The sequence below is a fragment of the Camellia sinensis genome, chromosome 13 (genome assembly GCF_055761805.1).
Source record: "Camellia sinensis isolate YWXY chromosome 13, ASM5576180v1, whole genome shotgun sequence".
NCBI lineage: Eukaryota > Viridiplantae > Streptophyta > Magnoliopsida > Ericales > Theaceae > Camellia > Camellia sinensis.
The window spans coordinates 67440384-67457455 of NC_138973.1; the positions used below are offsets into that span (position 1 = coordinate 67440384).

The 17072-nt window shown below is 33.6% G+C and overlaps 1 protein-coding gene and 1 long non-coding RNA gene across 2 annotated transcripts; both read right to left on the bottom strand.

Moving 5' to 3' along the window:
* Positions 1-1527: 1527 nt before the first annotated feature.
* LOC145805460 (uncharacterized) lies at positions 1528-5219 on the bottom strand. The gene is made up of 5 exons (XM_082900596.1): positions 4083-5219; positions 2977-3875; positions 2613-2876; positions 2384-2474; positions 1528-2295 (listed from the first exon to the last, which is right to left on the bottom strand). The coding sequence occupies exons 1-5, from the start codon at positions 5217-5219 to the stop codon at positions 1528-1530; spliced, it is 3159 nt and encodes a 1052-aa protein (XP_082756722.1).
* A 5474-nt stretch (positions 5220-10693) lies between these two features.
* On the bottom strand, positions 10694-11925 carry LOC145806196 (uncharacterized). The gene is made up of 2 exons (XR_014348948.1): positions 11799-11925; positions 10694-11238 (listed from the first exon to the last, which is right to left on the bottom strand). It is a non-coding gene; the product is annotated as an uncharacterized LOC145806196 (long non-coding RNA).
* Between the last annotated feature and the right edge of the window lie 5147 nt (positions 11926-17072).

The window sequence follows — 17072 nt, forward strand, 5'->3', positions numbered from 1 at the left end:
AGAAGAAAATGATTAGTATTAAATTGGTATTAAAATGATTAGTTCTGAAGAAGAAAATGATTAGTATTAAATTGGTATTAAAGTTCTGAAGAAGAAAATGATTAGTATTAAAATGCTGCATGTCCACCGAATGCTGCATGAAAAACGTACAAATCTCGGGCTCTATCAAATTAGTATTAAATTGATTATATACCATGTGTTGCTTACTGTTACTTGGCACCAAAGGACACGAGAAACCGTTGCAAAAGCACTTCAAATAGGATATCGTCCTACAAATCAACAGTAGACAAGTGTTTAAATGGATGTAATGGACATATTTTGTGTATTCTATTATGTAATTTGAATGTAGTGTTTGAACGAATCTGTTTTATTATGGATTGAACAATCATAACCTGGAGCATTTTATTATGAATCTGTTTGAATGGATCTGGAGCATGACAGATTGAGCTTTTAGGCAGATGCACAGAATGGATTTGTTTGAATGGATCTGTTAAAAATCTGGAGCATAACAGAATGAGCATTCAGGCAGATTCACAGAAGGGATTTGTTTGAATGGATCTGTTCAAAATCTGGAGCATAACAGATTGAGCATTCAGGCAGATTCACAGAATGGATCTGTTTGAATGGAGCATTCAAGCATACAAAATCTGGAGCATTCAAGCATTCAAATTCACAGACATACAAAATCTGTTATGCTTGAATGCTCATTCAACATACAGATTCAGCATTCAAAATCTGGCCCATTCAAAGACATTCAAAACCTGGAGCATTCAAGCAGATTCATAGACATACAAAACCTAGAGCATTCAGGCAGATTCATAGATTCATAGACATACATTCAAAACCTGGAATATTACCATAAAATATAACCTGGAGCATAACAGATATATACATTTCAGCATTCAAAATCTGGCTCATTCAGTCACATTTACACACATAATCTGAACCAAAACCTGGAGCATTCAAGCAGATTCATAGACATACAAATTGAGCATTTAAATCTGGCCCATTCATAGACATACAATGACAGCAGCTCCTCTTCGTGAAAAAATGACATCTTTATTTAAATACTTTAACATCTCCATTACATCCCAACCTTCACCAATCAAAACATCTCATATCTAGAATTAGCCCCCTCAGAAAACATTCTACTTCACACAGTAAGCAGCAGTTAGATACCAAAGCTACACCATAAACTTCACTACCAAAGATACACCAAAAATGCCTCCCACTACATTGTGGACAGCAAAGGCAGGGCAGAGATAAACCAGAGGAAAAAAACATAGAATGGCAGAGAACAAAAACATGAGTCCAGGGACTGCACTTCTGCACTGAGTGGGTACACCCACAGCAAAACTCCACCCATTTCAGTTTCGATTAGCTGCCTTAAACACACATTGATTTCTGAGTTTATTGACATTGACGAAGACAGATCCCCCTTCATTATTTTGAGTTTCCTTTGCATTTGTGCACCAATTGAACATTCACATTGCTCAAATTATGGCATGAACTAAAGCACGACCAAATTCAAGATTCTACATCAACATCTGTATCAAAATCACTTTGTAGGTCATATTCTTCGTCTGTGTCGTCACCCTCCCTCATCAATCCATCTTCATCATCACAGATGAAGGCATCATCTGTAACACCCTTGGCTTCTACCCCTCTGACAGATTGCAAAACTTCCAAGGGAATAATTTCAGAATCAATATCATCTCGACGCAAAGCCACATCATCATCAATAGCCATAGTAGGTACGACCTCGGTGGTTTCTTCTTGTTGGAACGCATCATCAGGTTGTACGACATCCATCTCCGGCACATCCCAAATTCCTCGATGTTCAAACTTTTCAACGACTCTCCAACTGGTACCTAATTTGGTGTCATTAACATAGAATACTTGTTCAACTTGACTTGGTAATACAAATGAGTCATCTTTGTACCAATGACTTGTTACATCAACTGTTGTGAAATGTGGCTCTACATGCATAGTTCTACTACTACCGCTGTTAAACCATTCACATTGGAACAATACAATCCGACGTGTGAACAAATAGTTCAGTTCCCACACTCTGCACAAGTGTCCATAGAAGTGTATCAATTGCCCTTCATGCTCCCCTTCCACGAGTAATCCACTATTCTGACTTTTCCGACGGTTGTCACGGTCGATAGTATGATAACGGACACCATTACAAATACATCCTGAATATGTGTTCACTAAGCCACTAGGACCATTGGCTAATGACCACATATCATCAGTTGCTTCGGGGGAATGTTGGCTCCGCAATTCATTCATCTACATGAAGAACATGTGTCATGTTACTAGCATGCGTAACATTTACGTAATGTACGATCTATGGTAGGATATGAGAATACTAGCTTACATGATCTTTGAACCATTTAGGAAATTCTTTTCGATGTCTGTTTTCGATGTCGAACGCACCGGCTCTTTGGTGTAACAAGTTCTTGTGCTCCCTAGTTACAAGAAATGCGATTCAAAAACTATTTACTAAGATAAAGACAAATCAATTTACAACAAAAACATTATAAATACGTATGAAGGATTCATACTCTACGTGTTTATCCACTTCTGTGCTGTTGTGTAGGACAAACCAATGAGCCAACTCGCGTTCAGCTACGGACACATCGGACGCCCTTGTCATTAGACCAAAGGGACGTACAGTTTGAGTGAATACCGCCAACCCTAGGCCACGGTCACCCATGTCATAATTCCTTTCTGGGCGGTTAAACAATGTTTCAACTCCATCCAAATACATTGAACAAAATGTTGTACATTCTTTGGAAATGTAAGCCTCGGCAATAGAACCTTCAGGATGAGCTTTGTTGGCCACAAACCCTTTTAGACGGCCAAGCAACCTAATTTTGCAAGCATCATAACAATGTTATACTGCAATATTTATATCAGCAGTAAAGCATTAACTTAAATTTGACAGTAATATGAGGGCTGAGTTAATACCTCTCAATTGGGTACATCCATCGATATTGCACTGGGCCTCCAAGCATAGCCTCTCGAGGCAAGTGAATTGCCAAGTGGACCATGACATCGAAGAAAGCCGGCGGGAAAAGCATCTCAAGCTTACAAAGTATGAGTACGATTTGTTCATCCAATTTATGCAAATCTGAACGCCTCAATGTCTTTGAACACAATTGTTTGAAGAAATTTCCCAACTCAAAAAGTGTCGTTCCAATTTCCTTATTCAGGTAGCCACGCATCCCAATTGGAAGAAGTCGTTGTATAAGGACATGATTGTCATGACTTTTGAGTCCAGATAATTTTCCAGCTTGAGCGTTTACACAATTGGAGATATTTGCTGCATAGCCATCAGGGTACTTTATTGATTTCAAGAAATCACAAAAGCCTTCCCTCTCTTTCACCGACAATGTGAACAATGCGGGATGCTTCTCAAAGGACCCATTAGAACGCCTCTTCAAATGTAACTCTTTACGTATTTTCATGTCCTCCAAATCTAAGCGTGCTTTGTCCGTGTCCTTGTTCTTTCCATCTACGCTCAAAAGTGTCCCAACGACATTGTCACATATGTTCTTCTCAATATGCATGACATCAAGGTTGTGTCGAAGCTTCAACGTCTTCCAATAGGGCAAGTCAAACATAATGCTTCTCTTGCTCCAATTCAAATTTTGATGTTCATTCCTTTGTCGTTTTCGATTTTGTGGGTGCTTCCCATACGGCTTGTAAGTCCCAGAATCAATTTGCTCTAGTATTTGGTCCCCCGATAACTCCAAAGGTTTGGACCTATGCTCCGTTTGACCATTGAAGAGCTTACTTGTTCGCCAAGTGTGGTTCTCAGGCAAGTGGCGACGAGCACCCATATACCCTATTTTACTTCGTAATCCCTGAGACGATGCATTATTGTTACAATTAGGGCAAGCCAAGCAACCCTTTGTACTCCACCCTGACATGTTACCGTACGCAGGGAAGTCATTTATGGTCCACATTACCGCCGCATGCATTCTAAAAATTTGCCCGTTCGATGCATCATATGTTTGCACACCATGCTCCCACAAATTCTTCAATTCTTCTATTAGTGGTTGCAAGTAAACATCAATGTCTCTTCCAGGAGCCGATCGTCCGGGAATAAGCAATGGCATCATGCAATATGGCTCTTTCATGCACTTCCACGGTGGGAGATTGTAAGGCATTAAGATTACGGGCCACATGCTATACGATGTGCTCATATTCCCAAATGGATTGAAACCATCTGTTGCCAGCCCTAGCCTTACATTTCGACAGTCATCAGAAAACGTCGGATGTTGCTTATCAAAGTCCTTCCATGCTTCACCATCGGCCGGGTGCCTTAATATGTCATCATCCACACGCTTCTCATTGTGCCATCTCATATCTGCGGCTGTTTTTTTGGACATATACAGTCGTTTCAACCTCGGTGTCAAAGGAAAGTACCGCAATACCTTGTGTGGAATCTTTTTACCACCATCATCGTTCAACTTGTATCTACACGCGTCACATGTAGGGCATTTCTCCAAATTAGCACTCTCCTTCCAAAATAGTGCACAATCATTCTTGCACGAATGAATTGTTTCATATCCCAACCCCAAGTCACGTAAGAACTTCTTAACATCATAGAGTGTCCATGGAACTGTTGGATCACATTCTGGTAGAATGTCCTTGAATACCTGCATAACCATATCGAATGACTTGTTGCTCCATTTGTTGTACACCTTCACATGAAGCATCTTAATGACGAATGATAACACAGAAAACTTTTCACATGTCGGGTGAACTTTGCGTTGTGCATCTTCGAATAACCTAGTGAACTTATGCAAATCCTCCCTCTCCAAACCATTAGGTTCCTCGTCGGTATGATCATCCATAAGACCACTCACATAAATTTCTTCCAACATAATAGGCAATTCATCCATGGGCGGATCATCGATATCTGTCATACATTCGCCACTACCTCCATATTGGTCATTTGATACACTAGGACGAGACACGGGAACATGTTCCCCGTGATGCACCCAAGTTAGATACGAAGATGCCATGCCTCTTCGGATCAAGTGCATCCACACAACTTGTCTGCTATATTTTGTGCCATTAATGCAATCGACACACGGACACCTAATTTCATCCTCTACGCCTAAATTTGCCGTAGCAAAATCAAGGAATGACTTCACCCCTTGTTGATACTCTTTACTTGTCAACCGATTATTTATCGTCATCTAACTCTTGTCCATTTTGTCACCTACAACTCACACAAACATTAACCGAGGAAGCCATGAGAACACGCATTTCAAGTTGAGATAGATTAGGTTGTTTTTCATTCACTGTTTGGCTTGTCACATAAATCTCTTTTAGGGTGGAACTTTATGACACGATTAGTTCTAAAACAAGTTAATTTAAGAAATGACCCGTAATTTTGGACCACTACATAGCATAACTAGTAGAGCACTAGTACTAGTGAAACTATATGGTCAATGATAGAATGATATATCAAAATAATGAAAACCATGTCATGCTCTTATTACAATGAAACAGGTTAAGAGTTAAGCATGACTTTTATACCACTTAAACTCAGATTTGTTTTCTTAACAAGAGAAGAATGTCAAAGCCATAGGCTTTTTGACGCTCACAAATCAGAATAGCGAGGGAGGGCCAATTGGAGAAGATGATGGATGAAGGAGGCTGCAATGGTTGACGACAAGGCTATAAAGGTGACGGAGCATTTTACAAATAGCATACTTACCGTGGGAAGTTAAAACTCCAAAATCCTATACATGCAAGTTTAAGTACTACTAGTCCTGCACTAACAGTGGCCACAAACATATATTATAATATGTGACCTAAAGCAGCTAATAATTAATATCCATTAAAAAAAAAAAAAAACCAACCTGAATGACAATCCTGTGCTACAGGATTACCATTACGGGTAACTCCACAGAGTAGACCAGCAAGCTCTAGCAAGCAGCCTGGTTTTGGGTAGTTGGCAATGATGTATTTACCGACAATGAGAAAAGCGAGTGCAAACACCATAGAAAAGAAATTTTTAATTAACAAAGTTAAAATCCCTCATCTTGTTGGACAATACAGGTTTGTAGGAAAGACTTGGATGTGAAACAAAAGTAAGAGGATGTCAACTTCGGGTACAAATCAATTGAGCCAAAGAGTTGTTTGGTGCAGAAAATCCCTATTCATAAGTCCAAGATAAGCATCCCTTGTACAGTAATATGATTATATAAGTATATTTCAAATTACCACGTTGTCATGCAAAATGAAATGTTCCATTCTTCACACCTAACTGTTGGTATTAATATAAAAAACTACCCATGGTACATATCAGCGGTTCACCCCTAACTGTTAGTGTTAACATAAAAAATACCCAAGCTACATAATAGCAGCTGATCAGAGGATGACTGGATCTTCACTAGCAAACAATTTCCTTTAGCAATCAATATGCCTTAGTTAGTTGAAGAATTTATGTTAGAAAAGCAAACTAACCTCACATTGCCTACAACAGAAAACATTATTGTCATGTAAGATTGATGATCCACCATTTAACCAATAGAAAAATGCATTGCCACAGTCCAAACCAAATTAAAATTAAGGCTTGTATCCTATTCAAGTGAGATAGACTACATAAATCATTTTTCACTATTCTACTCTATCAATGTTTGTATACTTGATTAATTATACAAATTCACATGGATTACATAATATGCCAAAAGTACTCTTTCACTTGAGCTAACATATGTTAAAAAATGCCATATGTTAAAAAATGGGTAATACTAGAATGAAGATGCCAAAAGTACTCTTTGCCCTAGTTTATGTAGCAAATGGGTTGATTCACCCCAAGCATTGCCCTAATTTTTCATTTGAAACACATTTCAATAACAATGCCCTAATTGAGGGCATTTCGTACTTCATATTCTGTGTGTTTTGACACACACACACACACACACACACATATATATATATATATGTAGATATATATATATATATATATATGTATATATGCATATATATATATATATATGTATGTATGTGTGTGTGTGTAAACAGAGACAGATAGAAACTGAGGCAAATCGAGAGGGAGATACAGAGAGAGGGAGAGACAGATGCGAAATTCAAACATACCTGGGAGGGAGTTCGGGGGATGATCCAGTTCGGGGGAGTTCGGGCGATGGAGACTATTCCTGTACAGAAAAGGGCAGAGGCGTGAGTGTACATATGATTTGTGAAAATAATCCAGTATATATGGAATCAATGTTGTGAATATATGATTCGTGTGTGTGTGTAAACAGAGAGAGAGAGAGAAAGAGGGAAACCGAAAGGCCGTGTGAGATGTTTAAGAAATGGAGAGGGAGATACAGAGAGAGAGAGGGAGATACCTGTACAGCAACTCTTGCGATGGAGACAGAGCAGTGATAGAGGCAGGAGTGCGAGAGGGAGGGAACTGGGATCCTTTTGCAATGCAAATAGAAGAAGTAATATTCCCTCCACAATTTCGTGGGACGTTTGGCGACCAAAATGAAATTAGTCGCCGAAACTAATTAATTCTAAAGCAACCTTTTGGCGACCAAAATTTTGGTCGCGAAAGGTATAAAAGTGAAATTTTTTTTTTTCTTTTCATTCGACAAAACAAATCAAAAAATTATAATTTTGTTCTAAAATTTCAAAAAAAATTCGGTAAAGATAAAAAATAACAAAAACAAATAGTAAATAAAAATAGTAAAATCGAACCAATGAGCAAATCGAACCGTAACATAACAAATATATTAAAATTATATTTAAATAAAAATATAAGTAATAAAATTTTAAATTATAAATATTAAATTATCTTAAATATTTGTCCTAATATTTTTTTCAAAATACAAAATTTAAAATTTTTTTCAAATACATAATTTAAAAATTTTCCCTATAATTCAATATTGTAAATATTTTTTTAAAAGACTAATACTATACAAATAGAAAAATTTATTGTGAATTTCTTATTTTAAAATAAATTAATATAAAAAACAAATTTATTTATAATAATCATATTATCGCATTATTGTCAAAATTTATTTATTAATTTTAAATTTTTTTTTGGGTGGTATGAATTAGAATAGAGATGAGATTGAGAAGTTTTTTTTCTTCCACAGGACTAATAAAAAAATAAAAGAAATCAAACACAAACTCAAACACAGGGAAGCCTTCAAATTGGTCCCAGATTTGAAACGGTCAACTGTGATCAAGATTTTGTCTGCTTTTGTCTTTCCAACTCTGTAATTCACTTCTTTCCAATACATAGGTCGATTGATATATACATATATACATATATATATATATATACACATTTCCAGAGACACATGATTTTCATTTTTCTTCTTTTTTCTCTTCTCCAGGATCCCCAAATTCCTTATATATATACACACACATTTGCAGAGATATATTAATAGTGAAACTCACAACTGTTATGTTGCTGATAAAATCCACCCTTGTTCTGAGAGGCTTTATGAAATGCTGCATGAACTCTTTCTACTGATGATGGGAGACACTAATTTTACAGATTTTGAATATTTTATGTAATCAGTACACTGCATTGTGCCTAAGTTATGTGGTGGTGCAACGGACGGAGTGAATTCAAATATAAGAATATTTGAGATTAAAGAAAATTGACTTATTATCTTCTTTAATTCAAGCTGTCATCATCAAAATTAAGGTCAATTAACTGTCATAATATTATCATCAGGATTGCCTCTAGTCTATAAAAGTGGATCAGGCATGCAGTGTTGCTATAGACTAAATTTGTTTTGGTAGTCAAAACTGGTCGCCAAAAATGTGTTTTCTTGTAGTGTTGTTATATAACTATTTTCCCAACTTTGAAAATATTTGTAGAAATGGTGTGGTGCAACCACAGTAGTAGTAGTTGTGGTGGTGGTGATGTGATGATAGTTATGAGGTGGTTTGATGATGTGATGCGGTGATGGTGATAGGATAGTGGTGACATAGACGGTGGTAGCATTGGGAATGATAGTGAATCTTCATCTACTAAGGCCTCTTTTGTGAAGACTAAAAAAATCAAAAATTCAGTTTTTAATCTATTTTCGGTCGCATCATTCTCTTTATTTTTAATCTACTAAGGCCTCACGGTAGTAGTAGTTGTGGTGGTGGTGATGTGATGATAAAAGTCAGATAAAGAAGAGAGATAGAGAGAGAGAGACAGAGATAGAGTGATGAGCGAGAGAGAGAGATAGACAACGTGGCTGCTAAAAGTGTATTTTCTTATAGTGGATTGATAAATCGAGAAGGAGCTCGATAAATTAAATTCATCAGACTGACCTGTAACTATGCCTTTAAATTTTTGCAATGTAAAACTATCGACAAACAGCCAATAACAAGTTGCCCATTTTAGCATACCTTTCGCGTGAGGGCCCAATTATTAAAAGATGTGTTCAACCATCAAATGAAAGCTGTCTACTTCTTCCATCTAAAAATAATAATCTATTTTCAGAATTTAATTTCTTTTTATAATACAATTATTACATTTTAAAAATATTAATTTTTCAAAATTACCTTTTGATAGTGTATTTTTTTAGACATATCAATTGTCATAATTGTACTTTTTGTATTATTAATGGACTAGCGTATGCCCGTGCCTGAAGGCACGGTATAAATAATGTTAGGACTATAATATAATTATAATCGCAACACTATTTAAATTTAAGATTAAAATACAATTATAAAAATATATTTAATAGACTATACTCTACAATTCCAAACAAATCAAATATTAAAAAAATTAAATATCAAATAATGCACACCTTTCAATAATTTTTTTGTTGGTAAACCATAACAGTAATAATTTTTCTCTGAATTTTATTTGTCATTTTTTTTTAGTCTGTTGCAATTTGTTTCAACAATTTAAAAAAATTTAAAAAAAGAGGAGGAATTTGCTTGAATCTGAGCCTTGAACACATATATGAGCTCAAATCTTTTTTTTTTCTTTTATAAAAATTAAAAAAAAAATAAAAAAAGGCCTCAGATCTATCTTACTCTCTTTCTCTCTTATCTGTTGAAAATATCTAAGCAGCAAATAAAAAAATGATAAAAGAGAGGACCTCTCCTGTGAAGCAATTCATCAAGCATTTAGTAGACAAAGGAGAATAAGGTATATGTTGATCCAACTTACCAATTACCAATATTGCTTAACTAAACAAATTAAAATCACAAATCTAATAGAGAAGCAGCAATAAATTGTAAGCAACGTAAAATTAATTTTTATTGATACAATAGTCAAAAATAAACAATTTCTCTAAAAAGAATATTACTATATAACATTCTAATAATTTAATATAAGACTTATTCCACACTATATAAACAACGTAAAATTTATTATTTAAACTAATATATTAATTATTTGATTTTTTTTTTAAAGATAAGGATAAATGGATTTATTTTTTTCCCACAATTTACATTACTTATTTATTCATATGTATAAAAACTTATTATTTCATATTTTCTCAATCATATATTATTTTCAATTTTTATTTTCGAGTCATTAAATTTCTAATTGATGCATATTTAAAAAATACAGGTTAATATATCTTACATAATTACAAAAATGTAAAAATAAATAAATATAGAAGTAAAAAAATCAAAATAAAAAATCTAATGGCCTTCCAATAAATTACAATTTTTGATAGAGAATGAAAGATTAAGAAATCATTTGACAATAATAAACAATTCAAACAATCTCTCATTTATTACACCTAAAATTAAAATTAATCTTTACTTGAATGGAGAAATTATTATACTAATATAGTTGATGATTTGACAAATATTTTTCTGATACAGTAGAAGAGGCATGATCCACCATAAAGCTACATGACTCTGATAAGTCAAGATCAATGTTTTCAACTCCATTTGTGATTGCAGAACTGATCCACTGATCAATGTGAAGAGCAGAATCCTTGATCAAGGGAAATTGGACAGCAAAAGAGCCCACTTTTGTGCCTTTGCATCATTGGTGCATAAAGTGATTGACCCGCTTTATAAACTTACACCTCTGCAGTTTCCTATCCAACTCGGATTGACAATTAGATATGCTATTGGAGTAAACAATGCTCCCAAGTATATTAGCAGAATCAAAATAGAGGTCAGCATGATCAATCCAAATGAACTGCCATCGTTCTGATAGGACGCTAGTTCTCACAGCCTCTTTCAATGGCAGCATAGAAATGATTTTGGAAAGAATCCCATCTGGTAGTTGAATTTGGACACACATAAGTTAAAAAAATAAGCATACATCTGTAATTTTACTTAAGCATACATCTGTAAAAAAATCAATATCAGTACAGATTTGGGTTTTGAATTTGGACACACAAAAATTACAGATGCTTGCTTAACACATATATTACTTAAGCCAAATTCAAATACCCAAATCTTTTTATAACATATGTTTGTCATTATAAAAATTCAAAATTCCCAAAGCATGTTTTACTTCTTAAAAATGGATTCTGCACTCCATTTTTACTTCTTTAAGCATGTTTTTTATAAACAAATGTTTTTTACTTCTTATAAACAGATGTTTTTTACTTCTTATAAAATGGAGTATTTTTGTTCGAAAAAATCTGCTCATTATAGAGATATTACGTTCCGTAATATTACTTCTTATGGATTGATGCTCATTATAAAGATGATTTGGGATTAGTAATATTTTATAAAGATTCAAAAACAGATTCAAATATTACTTATCACCACCTTTATCTGCATAAGCAATCAACAATGAGAACTAAGAACAAAGAGAACAATGGCAATACCAGAAAACCCGAACCAGAAAACCCAGAAAACCCAGCAGCACAAACCCATGAAATGGACAGCTCAAGAAAACCCAACTGTCGATTCAGTTAAAAAATGGAACAACCTCTCAGACCCATTCAAACAAACACTTAATGGGTGTGAAGCCCTGGACTGAAAAAGAAGATTAGAATCAAAATGATAAAAAGAAAATCTGAAAGCAAGAAGAGATAGCAAGAATTAATCAGAACTAACCCATGAAATGGACAGCTCAAGAAAACCCAACTGTCGATTCAGTTAAAAAATGGAACAACCTTTCAAACCCATTCAAACAAACACTTATTGGGTGTGAAGCCCTGGACTGAAAAAGAAGATTAGAATAAGAGAAAGAGAAGCAAAATGATAATCAGAAAATCTGAAAGCAAGAACAGATAGCAAGAATTAATCAGAAGTGATAATTGAAGATCGCAAGAACAATTGAAAAGTGATAATCAAACAACAGAGCAATTGAAGCAATGGGTACAGAGAGAAAATAATAATTAAAAAATTTGAAAAATCAAACAACAGAGTGATAGAGACCACATTTATTTATGATCGCAAGAACAATTGAAAAGTGATAATCAAACAATAGAGCAATTGAAAAGTGATCTTACCTGGAGAGCAGAAGAAGAAGAACAGGGCTGGAGAGCAGAGAGATAAAAGAGGGAATGGGGTGGGTGAGAACAAAGAGGGGAATAGATAAAGATTAATAGAGTGATCTTAAAGATAGAAGGAGATGAGACGTGGGTGAGTAGAATGGAGATGAGATGTGGGTGAGCAGGTACTTTAGTGTTTGGGCGGGAAGGGGATTGATATAAACTTAAGGGGGTTATTTGAGCCGTCCATGTGAATATACAAATGAATCATGACCCTTAAAATGTCCTAGTAGGACAAATGTCTCTAGGATAAATTCAAAATCCGTTCTACTTTATTATATAGATTTTAAAAAAGGACAAAATAAGAAATTCATATTATTTTAATAATTAATTTTTTCAAAAAATTTATATTTTGAGATAATAAAAAAAAAAGATATTAATATTTTTGGATGGTGGGTGTACAACCTCTTAATAAAAATAAAAAAAATAATTAATTTTCTTATTTTCATTCGGCTACCAAACAATTTAGTAGCCGAAAGTAGAGGTACAGCGACTAAAAGAAATTTTGTCGCGGAAAGTTGACATTTGGCGACCAAAAGTTTGGTCGGGAAAGATTAAAAATCAATTTTTTTATTTTCATTCGGCTACCAAACAATTTAGTAGCCGAAAGTAGATATACAGCGACTAAAATAAATTTTGTCGCGGAAAGTTGACATTTGGCGACCAAAAGTTTGGTCGGGAAAGATTAAAAATCAATTTTTTTATTTTCATTCGGCTACCAAACAATTTAGTAGCTAAAGGTACCTCTACGGCTACTAAATTTTTGTTTAGTCGCCAATTGTCATATGTTTAGCTACTAAAAATTGTTTTAGTCACCAATTGTAATATCTTTAGCTACTAAATTTTTTTTAGTAGCCAATAATCAACATTCCCCTACTAAAAAAAATTAGTAGCTAAAAATCTGACTTTTGCCGACTAATATTATTTTTGGTAGCCAATTCCGTGACTTTTGGCGACTAAATTAGTTTTGGTAGCTAAAAGTGGTCGGCAAAAATGCTTTTTCTTGTAGTGATTATATATCCTAACTAAATTTCACATCATATTATATCCTCCATTTTATATCCAGTGAAACAAACAGGGCCTTAGAGTATTAAGCCTATGTTTGGCAAGTGGGTTTGCAGGCTTTTTTGGTTATTTTAGCCACAAAAAACAAAATAGGCTATTTTAGCCATAACAAACAAAACATCACATCCAACCCATAATCATTACATTCTTCTCTCACAAAAAAACTCAAAAAAGTCAAAAAGTCAAAAAGCCCTTCCCAAACCAAGCTTTTAAGCCCAAGCTAAAATAGCCAAAAAAGCCAAAAAGCCAAAAAGTCAACCCACTTCCCAAACGGAGGCTTACAATGGTTTACCAGAATTTTCATCAAATTTGAGTAAAAAAATGACGAATTCCTCTATTTGATATCGCTTGTTCCAACGAAAGAATTTGAGTTTTTAACAAATCATCGGTCGACCGATCAATGCCAAAAATAAAAAAACAACAGTATAAGCAGAGAAGAGATGGTGGATGAATTCATGGTATGTGTTGATGGACTAATAGCATCAGCACGTTTTGAGTCTGTTAATGAGAGAGAAAGACTCTTGAGAGGTGCTAGTGGTGTTGGTGGTGGTGGTGAAGTAGTAATTAATAATGATCTCTTGTCCACTGTTAATAATAGTGGAGTGGTCTTTGCTAAGAACAGCAATTGTGGAGGTGTGGGTTGTTCAGAAAAGGTTGTGAGAGAATGTAGGATTTGTCAGGAGGAAGTTGAAGAGCATCAGGAAGATTAAGAACAGCAATTGTGGTAGACTTGTTGAGTAGATATGGACATATCAAGGAAGCAGAGCAATTAATTGTTGGAGGTCGACCTCTCAGTGTAAAATTTTCACAAAATTTTGCTTGAGGTGGTCATCCGAGAGGATGTCCTGCCGAACGTTCGGCCAGTCGTCCGATAGTCCACACTCAACGACTATACATAGTAAATTGCTGAAAGGTGCAAGCGATCCTTAGTTTGGTGAAACGTTCGATATTTTCTCAATTTGATACCGTTTTAGTGAAACCGTTGGAACACAAAAAGTACATGTTTTTCACCAAATTTGAATTTGATGATGAATTTAGTGAACGATTGGAGATGGTCTTAGTAGGGGAGTGTGAGAGACTAAAGGTACATTACTTGATTTTTATCGTAGGGAGTTGAAATAACAATTTGGCTATGACATATATAACTATTCAAAATTTACTTTGCAGATATAGGTTCAAAAAATCTTAAATCCTCCTAATAAAACCAATAATTTATGTTAGCAGCATATTGCATATAACATTTTCTCACTTCAAGACACAATTGAGTACATGGGCTCCGTTGCTTTGTGTATGGATGAGAAAATGAGATGAGATATGAGATTATGGTTTTGTTTGGGAAGTTGGTTCTTTTAATAGGGTATTTTAGTTTTTTGACTATTTTATTAGGCTAAATTTTTTGTGTTTGGGAAGATTGTTAGATTTTTTTTATAGTTGGATGTGATGTTTGTGAGAGTAAAAGTGAAATGATTATGGATTTGATGTGACATTTTGTCTTATTAACTATTTTAACCTATTTTGTCTTTTTGTGAATTTTAGCCTAAACCCACCAATTGTAGCCTTGCCAAACAAGGCCTATATAGTATTTTTCTTTACAGATAAAGAGCAATGCTAATGACCCAAATGAATTATTAAATATTTGCAAAATACTCACATGGGTACAAGGCCTACATACATGAGTTCTACATCCATATGAACATTTATTAGAATATTTTATAATTTGTTTGAAATTTTTAGTATTTTTTATAGATAAAATTATAAAATGAGCTATGACATACATAATAACATCAACTAAACATGTAGTCTTTTTATAATAAACAAATTTTAATTTTTTTTTTTATATTGAATTCATGAATTAAGGCTCCAAATAAACAAAATTTTTTAAAAAATGATTAGGGAAACTATTGATGATAATGCCATATTGGTTTTTGGGCTTTGCACGTACACCATTGGTTGATGGGGAATGGGTCTTATCTTTGAAGACATTTGTGTCTCATATGTAGCAACCTCTATCCTATCTTGGGAAGCAACTTTTTCCATTGGATTTCTATCATTCTCCCCAATATATAGAAAATTCATAATACTGTTTCTAAAGAAAATTCAACAAATATCTTTTTTTTTTTTTTTTTTTTTTTTTTTTTTTCATATTTGATTTGAACTTGTTTGACCACGTGAGAAATTAAATTGATACATGTACAGGATTTAGAGTGGCTGCTGTGTTCCTTGCATAATAATTATTATTGTGCAGTTAAATGAGTCTATTTCGATGATTCAAATAATTGATATTTTAAAGTATATTGAGTAGAATATACTTGTAAAAAATCAATTTAATTAGATATAGTTAACATTTTCATCTACTCACATTTGTATTTATTTTAATGTTTTAAATTACAATTATCATTTATTTTTGTATATACAAATGTGAGTGGATGAAAGGATTAACAATATCTGATTAACTTGATTTTTTTACAAGTATATTCTACTCAATATACTCTAAAATGTGAACGGTTCGGATCATCCAAATGAGTCCTGAAATGGGCTCATTGGGCTGCACAACAATGACTATTGTGCTCTTTACACACTGTTGTGCCATTTGCCTAGCAACCACTCCAAATCCAAATAATTTATCAAATTTTTCACTAAACCTCTTATATGGGTGTGAAACTTATACAAATCTACATGTGTGTGAATCTCATACCCATATAAAAAATTTGATAAAAAATTTAATAAATTATTTAGAATTCCTAACATTGCAAATATATATGCACCGAAGTAATTGAATCATACTTGTGACATCACACAAGACGTAATTCAAAACTATGATTATATTTTGATTAGTGACATACAACTCATTTTAATTTTTTTTTGGGGTAAAACGTGTATGAGTTTTTTAATAACTGGTCTCAACCAAAGATTTACCATAAATAAATAGGATAAATTACACATTGTCCTTTACATTTGTCTACTTTTTTTATTTTGACATTTTAAGTTTATTTTTTCTCACTTTGATTTTTTATATTTTAAAATTTTTCCACTTTAAAGCTAATTTCGGTTCAAAATTAGATAGAAAATGTCACAATAACTGTCACATAATATAAAAATATAATATTATATTAGAACTTAAGTTTATGTTAGAAGTACGAGTCATATATAATAAAATATTTTTATGTTATGTAACTAACAATGTGTCATTTTCCATCTATTTTTTTAACAGAAATTAGTTTTAGGAGTAAAGTGGAAAAAGCTTGAAACATAAAGGGTCAATATGGAAAAAATAAGCTTGAAGGGAAAAAATGGAAAAGTGGCTAAACAACAAAGGGGGCAAAGTGTAATTTACCTAAATAAATAATAAATTTATTTTTAGTTCAATCTCAAATATTACAAGAGATTTGGAGCATAAGTTTCATCTAAAAAATATAATGTCATATAAGTGGTGATATAAAATGGTGGAAGAAGTGATATATAGCGGTCCTCTTTTAATAAACATATTCTTTTGATTTGATTTTTTTTTTTTTTTAATGCATATAAATAAAGTACTAT